At 35.9% G+C, this 15,435-nt stretch overlaps 1 protein-coding gene across 1 annotated transcript in view; it reads left to right on the top strand.

The window, feature by feature from the left end:
• The window catches only part of LOC124372892 (pre-piRNA 3'-exonuclease trimmer-like), a 46,605-nt gene extending 39,978 nt beyond the window's left edge, over positions 1-6,627 (top strand). Inside the window, exons 13-14 of the mRNA XM_046831303.1 lie at positions 615-683; positions 6,433-6,627. Of these exons, the coding sequence (XP_046687259.1) occupies positions 615-683; position 6,433 (70 nt within the window). The 3' untranslated portion in view covers positions 6,434-6,627. The remainder of the gene's footprint in view (positions 1-614; positions 684-6,432) is intronic.
• The last annotated feature ends 8,808 nt before the right edge of the window (positions 6,628-15,435 follow it).

Genomic DNA, 15,435 nt, shown 5'->3' with positions numbered 1-15,435 from the left:
AATAATTAATCATATGGTTGTGCTGTCATAATAAAATAAATTAAGTATAACAGTTGAATACATTAAACTCTTTGAATTCACATTACACAACTTTAGAGACCAAGATGGAAATTTGTGCTCCTTTAAAGACCAGTGGGGTGTAAAGGATTTACAAAATAAGAATAGTCCTATGTTCATCCTAGTGACCCTAGAAATGACCATGTAAAATTTCAGTACAATTGGTTGAATAGCAAAACAAACAAACAAAGACATTTTCACATTTATAATATTATTAGGATGTCTCATTTTAAAGATAATTTAATACACATCCAAACACTTTTTAACTTTTTTTTATTTTAATGAAGTTTTATAAACAAAATGTTATACTTTGTTGTACCTCAATGTTATTCAAAAAGTAGACTGCACACTTTACAAAAAAAAAATAAAAAGCAATTGGCAGCATACTAATTATATCTCTAAAATGAGATACCTCTTATAACACTACACTACTAAAAAATAAAGGTTGTAAAACTGCATAAGGTTTAATGTTGTTCTTAGGGGGGAAAGTTAGTGTCATTTTACTATAGTTGGCTCTTAACAGCATTATTTTAATTTTCCCTCGAATTTTCTTTCAGGAGTGGGTTGATTTTATCTGGGACAGTCTGTGCTGCGGTTTTGATCTCCAGTGCTGTGGTTCGGAAATGGTGAGTTCATTGATTATTTATTGTTACAAGAGTGCTTAGAACAAGTTTTTAAAAATCTAGAATTGCAGTGCACCTATGAGACTTTTTCTTGATCAAAAGAACTGTATTTTTTGTCATTAAGCATTACGATGTAAGAGACAACATCAATATAAAAATAATTCTAGGCCATATACTATACGAGGTGTGTTCAAAAAGTATCACGAATTTTGTGTATTTTCAAAAATTATTTATTTATTCGTGAATATCTATTTTGTCCCCTTCAAAGTAATCCCCTGGGATATTATACACTTGTGCCAACGTTATTTCCAATCTTCGAAGCACTTCAAAAAATCATTTTTTTGTATCTTGTTCAGCTCCTCCTTCGATGCTGTCTCTATCTCGTCAATCGTGGCGTAGCGTCGTCCTCTCATGGGCCTTTTCAGTTTCAGGAACAAGAAAAAGTCGCAGGGGGCCAGATCTGGGGAATACGGTGGCTGCGGTATCATTAGTGTGTTGTTTTCGGCCAAGAAGTCGCGTACAAGCAGCGATGTGTGAGCAGGGGCGTTATCGTGGTGCAAAAGCCAATTTTTGTTTTTCCACAAATTCGGGCGTTTCTGGCGGATTGCTTCGCGCAAATTGCGTGTAACTTGCAGGTAATATTTCTTATTCACCGTTCTACCTTGTGGCAAGAACTCATGATGCACCACGCCCCTGCAATCGAAGAAAACTAAGCAAAACTTTCACATTCAACCGAACTTGGCGTGCTTTTTTCGGTCATGGTTCGTGCGGCAGCTTCCATTGAGATGATTGAGCTTTTGTTTCCACGTCATAACCATAAACCCACGATTCGTCTCCAGTTATGACCCTCTGGAGCAAATTCGGGTCGTCGCGGACAGATTCGAACATCTCCTTAGCAATGTTCATGTGATGCTACTTTTGATCGAAACTGAACAATTTTGTTATGAATTTTGCGGCGACCCGTCTCATGCCCAAATTATCGATTAAAATCGAATGGCACGAGCCAATCGATATGCCTAGGTCCTTGGCAATTTCTCTAACGGTGATTCCACGATTGGCCAATACCATTTTCTTCACTTCATCAATTTTTTTTGTCTGTTGAAGTGCTCGGGCGTCTGGCACGCTCTTCGTCGTTCACATCTTCTCACCCTTCTGAAAACATTTTGTACCACTGATAAACGTTGCTTTTGTCCAAAGTAGCTTCTCTGTATGCCACAGTCAACATTCGGAATGCATCCGCGCACTTAATTGAGTTTTTCACACAAAATTTGATACAGGTTCTTTGTTCCATTTTTTGGAATAGGTAAAAATCTAAGACGAACCAAAACACGTGCAAGCAAAGCAGCTGTCAACAATCAACTGAACATTCAAAATGGCCGAAATTGTCAACATAAGTGAGAGACATATGTACCAACATAACGCCACAAAAAAAAAATCGAAATTCGAATATACGTAACCCGTGAAAATTCAAAATTCGCAATACTTTTTGAACACACCTCGTATAAGAAAATAACGCGTTAAAAGTTGTTAATCTAATAACCAACAAGAGCTATAAATAACAATAAATTCTAAAAATAATATTAATGATTAAATAAGACATTACACAGAAACATGAAAATAGATCTGATAAAAACTATAATTACATTAAAACTTTGAGTATTAGCCCCAAATTACATGTCTCTTTATAAAATGGTGAGCATTTTTAGTGATTACAAAATATGTAATATATATAAAAACTATTATACATAATATACAAGAAGTGCTTACGTAACTGTATTTCTCTTGTTTTCTTGTTTATTTTCATTTAAAAATTGTTAAATTATGTTGAAAATTGCTAATCTTCTCAGCACAGGTTTTAAAGGAACGTTGTTTTTAATTATTTTGTTTATTAAAAAAAATCTAAACTAATAGATTTACAATCATTTTACAATGCCTCATTTGAACATAGCATTCCAAAAAATGTTAACCTTTATTCAAAAAGTACAAATTTTATAAAATACTAAAGCTTATCCATATGCATTTATTATATCTTTAGAAGGATACATCTTCCACACTTCTGCAACCAAAATTAAAAGCGTTGAAATATAATACAGTTTTTATGAAGTAAAACTTGAATTACTCAGTGAAACTGAAGTAATTTCATTACAAATTCATTATTTAAGTACCTACTTTCACTTTGTAGGTAAGCGAGTGTTTTGTTGTCCTATAAGAGTAATGCTAAACAGTAACTCATTTTACACCCTTGTAGTAAGTTCATCATAGACTTTGTAAAATGTGTTATTTTAAAGATATAGTTTTTTCCCCAATATATTGATGTTTATATACAAGGTGTAAAAAAAGTCCCGCACGGGCTTTATAATTCCCGTACAAATAGAGGTAAAGCAATAAAACTTGGTACATCATTACTCATCTATAAATCTACCTTTTTAAGTAACTACCATTGTTTTGTCATGTCAGAGGGAAGGCCCACAAGGAGTCAGAAGGAAATCTTAAATGATAGCGTAGGTCGAGTAGTACATCAAATTAAAGGTCTTTATTAGTAGAGTACAATACCGCAAATCCGATCTCAAAGGGTTCACTCTAAAAAATTATGTTGGTTTAAAGTTAGAAACATTTACAATGTAAGTCCTGTTCTAGATGGTTTAATATTCTTGTCTTGGCTCAAGTTGTGGAAGTTACACTTAGTAAATGAATACTGGACTTAAGAAAGTTATTAAGGTAGTTAGTGACTCTTCACATCCAATGGAGGATGGTCTACAAGGAGTTGGAGAAAATTTAACGTAAGCATAGCTCAAGATGTACATTATTTTAAAATTGTTAGAAAATGTTTTTTTTTTAACCCTACCTCAGATGGTTCACAAGCTATCTTAAGGACAGAAGCTTTGTCGTTAAAGCAGTAGGCATGCTGAGTAAAGAGAAGAATACAAAATATGGGGTGCCTCAGGGAATCCAGATCGGACCAGCTCTGTTTAATATTTATCTAAACGAAATATTGAATAAAATTACAATGTGTGAGATTTTTGCATACGCTGATGATGTGGTATTGGTGACACAGCATAAAAACTTACAGAGAGTACAAGATATTTTACAGGAGGAATTTAAGAAGTTCACTAAGTGGAGTCATGACAAAGGACTTATTATTAACAAAGAAAAGACTAGCATCATGCATATATGTCCTAAGAACATGAAAATTAATATTGATATAAGTATTAAATATCATAGCTGTAAGTGCCTGCATGAGCAGAGCTTGTGTGAATGTGAGAATATAGCCATGGTTCAGAGTACATCATATCTAGGTCTGATTGTAGATAATAAATTAACGTGGAGTGATCATGTGAGTAGATTGCACAGAAAGCTGTGTCCCGGCACTGCCATGATGCATAAACTTAGAAATAAACTTAGTGAGAATGCCAAACTAGCAGTATACAAAGCATTGATTGAGTCACATATAAGATATGGTGTATCTGTGTGGGGAACAGCAGCAGTAAGCCATTTAAATATAATAGCTGGTCTTCAAAAAAAATGTTTAAGGGCACTGTTTGGTAACGGCTTTGATCAAAACCTAGGTATAAGAGAATATATGTACAGTTATGCAGGACAACTAACGCCAAAGGGTTTGTACACGTTAAATATCATGACAAAATATTATGGCAATATGGAATTTTAAAAAAAGTATAGAAGGAAATTTAACACAAGGAATGTTATTAAATATGTCACACCTATTCCCAACACTGTGTACGGGCGGAGATTGCCGAATTATATAGTCCCAAAGTTATTTAATGCATTGCCGGATGGAATTGAGAATATACCACACTTAAAGACTTACAAAAAATGTATTGAACTATGGCTATTGAACTTAGAAATGTAATTAAACTGAGATTTACCTGAGAAAGAAAACCGCAATGGCGTAATAGTGATGAAACACCGACAACTTGCTTTGGATCACTGTGAAATACTGGTTCACTGACACACATTGGATATATACCATATGCATATATACACAGTGGACATCACTCTGGTGCACTGAATGACGTGACAAGTGACACAAACACTGAACACTGCGTATTGTGGGCCTGCAGTTAAATGGATTATTATATTAATAATTGTAACATTGTTATTTTCGCTGATAATTTATTGTTACTCGTTATCTATTTATAAATTATATTGTTGGCTATTTGAATTATATCATAATGTTAATCACTGTTATTTAAAGCTTTGAGGCCACAGTTTTAGAAGTAAATAAGTTATTCTGACATTGTTACTTTCTGTATATGTTAAATATTTATTGTAAATCGTTAATTAGTGGTTAACATTGTTATTTTCTCTGATAATTTATTGTTACTCGTTATCTATTTATAGATTATATTGTTGGCTATTTGAATTATATCATAGTGTTAATCACTGATATTTAAAGCTTTGAGAGCACAGTTTTGGAAGTAAATAAATTATTCTGACATTGTTATTTATATGTTAAATATTTATTGTGAATCGTTAATTAGTGGTTTATCTGTATTTTATGCTTGGTGTTAGATTTTGTTGTACCGTTGATACTCTAGCTTTAAAAATAAATTAATTACATGTTATTTTTCATATTTTTATTAGTTTTTTAAGAATGTTATTTATGGTTTCTGTTTCTCTCTCCGTTGTTAGTGGCGATGAATGGCTATAAACCTCACAGGGAGCACCACAGCACAGTGTTGCGCACACACATAATTAACCTAATTGGACAATTTAAACACACTAGCATTGACACACACTATAACTAACGCACACAAACACCAACACCGTGAACACTACAAGGGGAGCACACACACAGTACCGCGCGCCGGAGTTCCCGTACCTCCTCAGTCATGTTAAAGCGAGTAGCGGATTGAGTACCGCACTGTCCACTCTAGAAACATATTGGAATTTGACTGAGGGCAGGTTTTATTTGCTTATTTGTTTAGAGATAAGGAGATTTGGGAATTCCGGTAGCCGGCGTTGTCAGATTTCCTGATGACAGGGTTGCCATTCGTCATTGCTGAGGGAAGAATAATTAGGATTTTTAGGGACTCAAATATGCGGTTGATTTTAACTATTACTATTAAGTATTATTTTTTTTAAATGTACTGTTTCGATCAAATTTACCACACATACCAAGATATCTAAGCTAGTGCCTGCCCTAAACCGCCGAATTTGAGTTTATAGTTTAGTAAATTAAAAGAAAGTTAAAAGTTGAATATTTGTATCAATGTGTTCTATATACTTTTTCAAGTGGTCCTCACCGACAAGTTTTGTTGAACTTGGTGAGGCCAAGACTATGTAAAACAACTGTTTATAAATAAAATTTTAAAAAATAAATAAATAAATAAAAATCTCCCTGACATGATAAAAAATGGTAGTTACTTCAAAAAGTAGAGTTAAAAGTGCAGTAGTGATGAATGAGGTTTTATTGCTTTACCTGTAATCGTTCGGGAATTTTCAAGCCCGTGCAGAAGTTTTTTTTACACTCTGTTTATATCACAAAACGTTTTTACTACAACGCTAAATTTTTCTGACCTGTTTCCTGTATTTAATCTTAAAATTTTTGCTGATTAAATTATGAAATTCATTATTGATTTGTTACAACACTTTGAATTCATTCAATTTGTTACAGTAACAAATGACTCGAATAGCTGTGACATTTCTCCTGTTCGATCCATTCTACCAAAATCATCTTTTTGAATGATTATGTTATTTAACACAATGTTTTGATTTTGTTTTATTTTTTCAGAGTATTGAGTCTCATTCATTCCGGCCCTCTTGCTGCAACACACATCAGTCCTGTATAATTGTAAAATATGTTCTGTATCACTTTAAACTCTGTAAGTAACATTGATAGTTTTAAACTGTTAATACTCAATATGACACAAATTTAGATTATTTTTTATAATTAATTGTAAAGCAATAAATATTGTGTAAAAAGTTATATGTGTAATTCATTGTGTACTTGTCTCTAAAATTGTGTCTTCTTGTGAAATTAATTTGACTTGTTGAGTATCAGACATGAATTCACTATCCCTAATCCTAATTTTTTTAGCAAACAAACGTAACATATTTTATATCTTTGATTTCTTAAAGTGTTGTGTTGGAAAACCTGTTTGGTTTTAAATATTTAACTGTGTTTCTTTTATTGTGTACAAATAATATTGTATTGAGTAATTCAACTTTATTAGTATGACCAACTAATTTTTGAAAATTTGAACAAATTGCTAAAGAAAAAGGTTATGTTAGTGTGTCCTGTGTGTATATTATAAATTGGCTAATTTTTAAATTTTTGTGAAAGATTTTGTGGGAAATGTGTATTAGTAAACGTAATTTTCACACACAAAAAATCTCAATTTACAGTATGAATACAATAAAATATTACAAAATTAATATATATATATATATATATATATATATATATATATGTTTGGAACCTCAGCACTTGCTGGTCCAGGAGCGTAAATCGTGCGTACCTTGTTGGTCATCGCGCCTCATGCTGGTCCGGGCCTTGAACGTGTTGGTCCGGACCCGCAAGTTACGAGGCTCTGTATAGAGCGTGTAACATCCTGGACCAAGAAGTGCTACTTGCCTGTAAAGTTCATTTGATTGTACAGTAGCTCGCCTAGCGTGAGTATAACGAACTAAATACTCGAATGAGGGGAAATCCCCCACCATTCTCGGACCAAGATTTGCCGGGTTTCTGTACAGGGCATACTGTCGAACATTGAATAAAGTGCTTTTTCAAATCAAATCAAATCAGTCTTTATTGCCTTTTAACAGCGCATACAATATTGTATAGAAGCAGTCTGTATTAGCCAATGTATTAGCCTATCTACTCATTCATACACAATTATACATACAAAAAGTTCCTCATCCAGACAAACATGCAATGGCTAATCGGATCCTGTTAAAACGTGTTTCCATTTTAATTGTCTATTTACGGGCGGCTTTCCATGAACTCACATACCGTGTCAAAAGCACCTGAAACCAATAGGCATTGAAGACGAGATTCAAATGTTTTGGTACTGCCAATGTTTTAAGATCCTCAGAGAGCCTATTAATCAACCTAACACCAGCCTGCGATGGCAAATTATGAGACGCCACCGTTCGATGTGGTTGACTGCGATAGTTGTCCCTGCCTCTTGTCTCATACTGGTGAATGTTCCTTCCCTGAGCCAATGTGCTCTTTGATTTACAGAACACAGCCACCTCGAAGATGTAGAGGCAGGGCAAGGTCAGTAAACCAAGCTCCCTGAAGGCATCCCTGCACGACTCTCTTCTCTTTAATTTTGAAATGATTCGTACACAGTTTGTTGTTTGCACAGCTACCCCAGAGTCTTACTCCATATGCAAGGTGCGGATAAACAAGGGCAAAATAAGCCATTCTCAGAATGTCGTGAGAACAGTGTTTTGCCAGATTCCGCAAAGCATACAAACCTGAAGTTACTCTGGAACAAACACTTTCAACATGATTGTCCCAGGTCAGACCTCGATCTAGGTATATCCCTAGGAATTTGATGGAGTCAGATTCCTCTAAGAGTTTGTCATCTACCAGGACAGCAGGTCGTGCACTACCTTCACGCTGTCTCAGACAAAAATCAATTGTGTTTGATTTTGAGCTGTTTGTTTTTAAATTGATTTCCGAAAAAATTGGATGCATGAATTCACTGTGACAAATAAATTAATTTCAAGCTTCTGCAAAGAATTTGCAGTAACGCAGAGAGTCGTATCGTCAGCATATTGAATCACCTTTCCATTCTGAACCGATGAGTTTAAATTGTTAACGTAAATAGTAAAAAGCACTGGCCCATGGATCGATCCATGAGGGACCATTTGCCATTTTCAATTTTCCTGACATGGCATTTGAGATCTGCACGCACTGGTCTCTATCCTTATGTAGGACGAGATCCACCTGTGTGGTAGACCCCGTATTCTTCATGTCGCTAACTGATGCATCAGTGTCAAAAGCCTTAGAAAGATCGATAAATATGCTGAGCACCTTATCCCGTCTCTCAAAACCATCGACAACAATATCCACAAGACTTGAAACCGCATCAATTGTTGATTTGTTTTTATGGAAGCCGAATTTTTCAGGACACAGTATATCAAATCTTTCTCCTATGTATGTCAAAACTCCAGATAGAAATGAGGAGTTTACCATCTTTTTTAGTGGAGTCAAGATACGCTTGGAGCATTTTTTGACTAGCCACATGGACATACCACTGTTGTTACAAGATTTCTTTTAATTTATTTTTTGCACAATACCAGCCATCTCAGCCTTATCGACAGGGGTCAAGATCATAGACGATACCGGTTCTCTACCAAGGTTGCGGGAGAGGGTTTCAGTGAAGCACTCATCACACGAACCAACTGAGGCAAAATACTAGTTAAATTTGTCAGCAATTTTTTGAGGATCATCTATAAGTTGGTTTTCAACGAGCAGTAAACATTGTTTTGATTTTTGTATAGGATGTTCTCGTTTTACGGATTAATTTTCCATGCTGTTTTTGAAAAGTTTTTGGTATTCTTTAATAGTTTGTTTAATTCATAGGCTTTAGCAGCTTTTATAACTTTCTTATATATTCTTCTATAATTTTTGAAAAATCTTTGAAAATTTTAGTTGTTTGTATTAATAAAAATTTAGTGGTAAAATTTGAGTTTTTCACGAGATGTGAGAATACCTTGTGTAACCCAAGTATTCTTATGTCACTTACTGCGTACTTCAAATTTTCTGTAAGGACATGAAATATTTAAATAATAGAGAAAGCGTTCATTAAAAGCAGTGTAAACTTTATTTGGACACTGAATGTTATTTAAAAATTTCCAACTTTCTCGCTTAAGGTGATAAATTAACACGTTAATATTTTGAGGGTTTAGAGCTCTTTGGACCGTATTTTCTGCAAGCCTAGTCACCGGATCAGGTCCATTAATCAATCTCCTGAGCGAAGTGATCAGAGATGGCAGGATTGAACACGACAACGTCAACTTTCGGGATGTTGGTGATAACGTTGTCGATGGTTGTACTCGTCGTGGCACATACTCGTGTAGGAGAGTTCACTGACCAATTTAGACCAAAAGCTTGAAGAATATCACGCAGCCGCCGAGTGTGGGGGTCGGGGTGGTCCAGTGCGTTTATATTTAAATCGCCAATTAAGAGAAATAGTTGATTGTTTGAAAACAAAAATTGGTTAGCAGGCTCTCTGGTTTTCCAAAAAAGGATGAAATAAAACTTCGGTTGTTGTTTGGACGGTATATTTCAACAATATTAACTTTTTCGGATGAATTTAAATTTATATTATTACCAGCAGCCTCAAAATCAAATTCTAGAGTATGAATTACTTAATTTTTTCAAATTTCAAGGGGACTTTTACAAAGATTGCCACACCACCTCCCTTAAAATTGGAACGAAGGAAAATATGTGCCAATTCATGATTTTGCATTTTTTTAAATGCTGATCGGTTGTAAAACAGTGTTCCGATATTACAATAATATCAGGTTTTCGCTCATCGCACATGAGGTCCAACTCTTCTAACTTATTGGTAGCGGATTGAGCATTTAGGTGAATAATTTTGAATTTCGAAATTTTATGAAAATTTTGAGTGGTTTCTGAAAACGTGTTCTGAATAAATAACGGGATCTGATACCCCTCTCTCGTTTTACATTCGTCATAGGCTCTTCGTTTTTTTGACAGGAAAGCGTAATATTGTTTTCGTCAGGTTTTACAGGCGAAGTAGCTTTGATGAACTGTCATGCTGCATGAGACGGTTCTGGGCAGGACTGGCGAGCGACTCACAGGTATCAGCAGCAGCAGGTGAGGCAGCGGGCACTAGGCAGTGTTAGAGACAACTCAGGCGCAGCAGGCGGTCCGACAGCAGCAACCAAGCCCTCCACTATCATTTCGACCAGCAGCTCTTTACCCGGCAATTGCAGATGCATGTCATCCGTATGAACAGTTTCTTCCGATATCATTGATATCGAGGAGCTTGAGGTTTGAGTGTCTCACGCATAGCTCCTCTATGTAGTAGTTGGCGAGAATGGTCCGTTGGTCCACAGGATAGCTAACGAGCAGATCGTGAAGATAAGGGATCATTGCCAAGATGACATCGGCCGAACTCAGTCGAACGGTGACTCTTTCTTTCAGGCGATTATAGATGTTGTGTGACTCACCGGCAGCGATGTCGTTGGTTCTGGCGAGCAGGATGAAGCAGCTAGAGGGAGGCGAGGGGCTGCTGGACGTTACATTCAGGAGTTTGGCCCCAGGCTTACATATGCCAGTCACTTTGGCAGCCGATGAGACGCGGCGCTGCACAATGCAGGCCAGGAAACGGGTATTACTGTCACCCTCAATCACAACATTCCAGAAGGAAAGCAACTCTCTTTTAATTTTGCCTTTCAATTTTGGCCTTCTATCAGGAGAAGACTTTGGAGGAGGGTGTTGGCCGGATGGTTTACTATTGTTGCAGGTTATTGTACGGGGATATTTTTGTTGAGCTGCATTAGTGGTTGCGATGGTTTTGAGAATGGGTGGTTTTTCGTTTGTATTTTCTAGAGGTTCAAATCTATTGCTGGTCGTAATAGGAACATATTTTTTATTTTAACAGACAATCCAATCACCCGTCGCCTGAGAGTAGCCACAGGAACACACCTGGACCTCCCTCTCGGCCCGTAGACATTCAATCTCTGCCTCGAGTACCTGAATAGTTGTCCTCAGATTGGTGACGAGGTCACGAGTCTCGGAGCACTGTGAGACCTGACAGCAGGTGGTCACCGGTGGCTCGCACTGCACAGCGCAGTCTCTTACAGAAGCTCCCGCTGATACTCCGGACAGCGAAGATCTCGCAACAAAAATGTCATTTGTATGCCGAAGAAGCCTTGTGTGCGATTCAATGGAATGATTGACAACCCTCATCAGATCGACATTGAGCTGCCTTATCTGCTCCTTTAATCTGCAGTTTTTTTGACGCAAGTTCGTCAGCATCAGAGGCTCCCGACGAGGCGACAGGCGTAGGCACTTCGAGTGAGTTTGTAGTAGCGAGCAGGTCAGGTTTTGTTGCAGCGACAGGGGTCGGTTTCTGTCCCGTAGACGCGTGGAACGCAGTAGTCTCGCCCGCCGGTGAACTGATCGATGTGGAGGATCTGGATGGAGTGGCGCTCAGCGCAGGGTCCGGGGCCAGGCGTGGAGCAGGCAGGCGGCGAGTCAGATGCAGGCGGAGTAGGTGAAGCAGCGTCGGTCGCAGACCGAGTCCTGGACATCGGTGACAAAAGCGAACGCATGGTGACTGGGTGTTCGCCGCTGTGTTTTTTATTGCAAACAGTCAGTGCCGTTATATTTGGATCAGTTTTTAACGATGCACTGCAAATTTTTTCCTAGACATCGCCAGAATACAGGGTTTCCCGGTTTTTGTTTTTTCTATTGTAAATTGCATATTTTTGTCAATAATAAATTAATGAATAAATAAATAAATAGATAAAATGAAAAGTCACGATTATTAAAAGAAACTAAGTAATAAATTTATAAGAAATAAAACTTATTAGATTAACAATAAAAACAGTTTCTCTACAGCAAAAAGGTGCTTCTGTCGTGGGAATCGAACCAATGTGTACTGAGATGCTGTGCCGTGACCCCTACTGATGCTGCCACGCAGGTAGACAAGATGTGGTAGTTACTTCTTGTTCATACGGCTCGTCGCTCTGTGGTTGTGTCAAAAATGGAGTTGCACAGTTTTATTGCAAGTCTAACCTTGCTATTTTTGCGACTAGGTTTAGGGCTAAAACGCCTTAGGGCTCACTGTAAGGCGTTATTTATCGGTAACTTAAAAGTGTTCTTCAGTGACTAATTCTAACAAAACTGTGACGTAAAACCTTGCAAAATTTCGTCTATGCCAGTGCCGCGCTCGTGTGTACTTTCTTGACAGTATACTTTATCAGTAGGATATTAATACGTACAGATTCGAAGACACTAATGTTTCATTTTATAGAGCCTAAAAGTTAGTTTTGTTTTCAAAAATTATTTTTCAAAGTTTGTTATTTCACTTTTCATTCTTCATGTATATAAAACGAGTTCAGGTACATTAAATCAGGTATGCTGATCGTCTGATTTTAATTTCTAACATTCACTCTATTCGCATCAATTTGAGTGCGGAATTACTAAATATATACCTGAAAACTTATTTTATTTCAGTTTCCTTATTCTATACACCTACAGGTATTGTTATGTTCATATATGTATTTCTTATATATGTTACAACCTTTTATCATAATATGTACATGTTAAAAATTTTATTTCTGATGATAAATAGGCAGTTTACTAACCATATGAAATACCTTAGATAATTACCGGTTTCTCAGATCAATCTAGACCAGAAATTAGATGAGCTACCGTTTGTAAAGACAACCTTTCGACACTGCGTTGAAAACCCAATATCAAATGGTCCTGACGTTAAAAAAAAAAAATTAGTTCCTCAAAAATTTAGTTAATTACTGTAATAAAATCAATTACTCGAAAAATTGAAATATGTGGGAAAATATTTCAAAAACCATGGATATAAACAAAGATAAAGAAAGGATTCCAATTAATTGATCATTTCAATCAAGGGTCAACGAAAGGTTAAAACTCTACGATGTAAAAGATGAAGCAGATTTATTCCAGAAATATTACGCGAACGTCGGGGACCGCCTAGTCCAGTTTTTCCTGTAACCTGGGTCGTCACGAAAGATACTGAGTACCTGGTGGACGCTTACTTCCGGGTAGAATCTATAACGGGCCCCGAACTCCAGCACGTATTCACGGATATGAAGGGCGGCTCGGCTCCCGGCAGTGATAACATTCTATCTTAATTCCTTCAAATTTATTTGGCCTATTTAATTTTTCCCTTGCTTCATATAATAAATCAGAATGAGGGCATTTTCCCAATCACTTTCAAACTTGGAAAAGTAATCCCGTTTTATAAAGGATAAAGTAATGATCATGATTTTGGGCGGACTTTCCAAGTACGTTCATTATTAACAGTAAATATTCATTAAATTTATCTAGATTAATGAATGTGATTGAATGATAACATATAAAATATATCTTCTTATTGGCCGTTTTTGTATATGTTTATTCTTTACGCCTCTGAAACTAAGTTGTAACGTATTGACTGTTTACATTTCTTTCAGCGGCAATCCAAAATTTACCCAAAGAATTATATTGCTTGTTTTTTTACGGTTTTTAACTATTGAATTGTGGTATAAGAGCACAATCATATTTTTAAATTTTTGCTATGACCAATTTTAAAACGGCGGTTACCCATCCAAGCAGCTGCCACGCTCGGCGTTGCTTGATCCCGAACCGTTACACTGTGCCATTGGCAAAAGGAAATGTTCGCTGCCACAACTATAAAAAAACTAAGGTTCCTATGGGCTAATAAAACAAATCATAGGATTTAGTTACAAATACTGCTTTATCTAAACAGTGGTTTGCAAGAAGACCTATAATATTTCGTGAAAAAATATCCGTATTGCTTTATAGTACCTTGAGAATGAAAATATTTCCTCCATATCTGAATTTCCTAGTTTAAATGAGGATAAATCACTATAATGGCCATAGTAGGATATTATTAATATTTAGGAGAACAAGATAATTTAGAAAACACATTTTCCTAAACCAAGCATTTTTCAGACATAATATATTTGTATGTTAAACTTTTTTATTTTAACCCCTAAATATATTTTAATGACAGGTGGATTTATTACCAAACAATACAAACTTGGAGATGAACTATTTCGATATAATTTAGCGTTATGCTCCTTATAAGTATAATGTGTATTTTTGTGCATTCAATAAATTAAGGGAAATCAAGTTATATGAAATCAAAGTTTAGTTTATCCGATTTCTATACAAATATTTCAATATATTTTAATTTTAGATTGTTTTGTTCAAACGCATTTATATAGTTAAAGGACGAAACAAACACGATAATAGCACTCAAGAATCAAGTACTTAATAAAACCAATATCCGTAAAAGATTTAAGGGTATCATAGGGGTAACACGTTCACGGTCAAAATTTGTTCAAAGAACTTTTATAATTACTTTCTTAGAAAGACGGCTGTAGGGTGACTTGAGCAAATTAGCAGTTCTACATCAATGAACCGCAGTTTACAGAAGTTGATAATAATGAAGCAATGGGGATTTCCAAAATGGTCATTCCAATGTATGTCCGCTATATTTTTAACTAGACCAGCGGATGTGTTTTGTTATGGGTGAGAGGCATTACGGTGCAGTAACCATATTAAATAAACCCAAAGTCGCAGTTATTTCCTATGAACGATTCCCTTACGGGGAGATTTGTGTTCATGGAAGGTTTGTGAAATGGCCATATACTCATTTGATCTTTACATTCATGCAAACAATGTTTTGTATAAATAATTTACGGAGTGTTGAATGAGTAGACTGTAGAAAACAAATAACACATGGGCGTTACAATAAATATATCTATTTAAGATATAAAAACATCCTCACTACATGCACAGCACATAGAACGCCATTATGTTTTATTTAATACTTACTTATGTTAACGAAAGTGATTTATTGCATTTCTCAGTCAACATAATTTGTTTTAGATAAAATATATGTTAAGCGAAACGTACAACTTTCCTATATGACTATATGACCATTCGTATCCAAAGGAGTATCCAGGAGGCTTTTGGGGTAACCCCCCTCCCCTTATTGCTACAAACATTCAAACTAGGCTTATATTTTAAATTACG

The sequence above is a fragment of the Homalodisca vitripennis genome, unplaced genomic scaffold (genome assembly GCF_021130785.1).
Source record: "Homalodisca vitripennis isolate AUS2020 unplaced genomic scaffold, UT_GWSS_2.1 ScUCBcl_4238;HRSCAF=10300, whole genome shotgun sequence".
Lineage (NCBI taxonomy): Eukaryota > Metazoa > Arthropoda > Insecta > Hemiptera > Cicadellidae > Homalodisca > Homalodisca vitripennis.
This window is presented reverse-complemented; position numbering and strand designations above follow the sequence as displayed.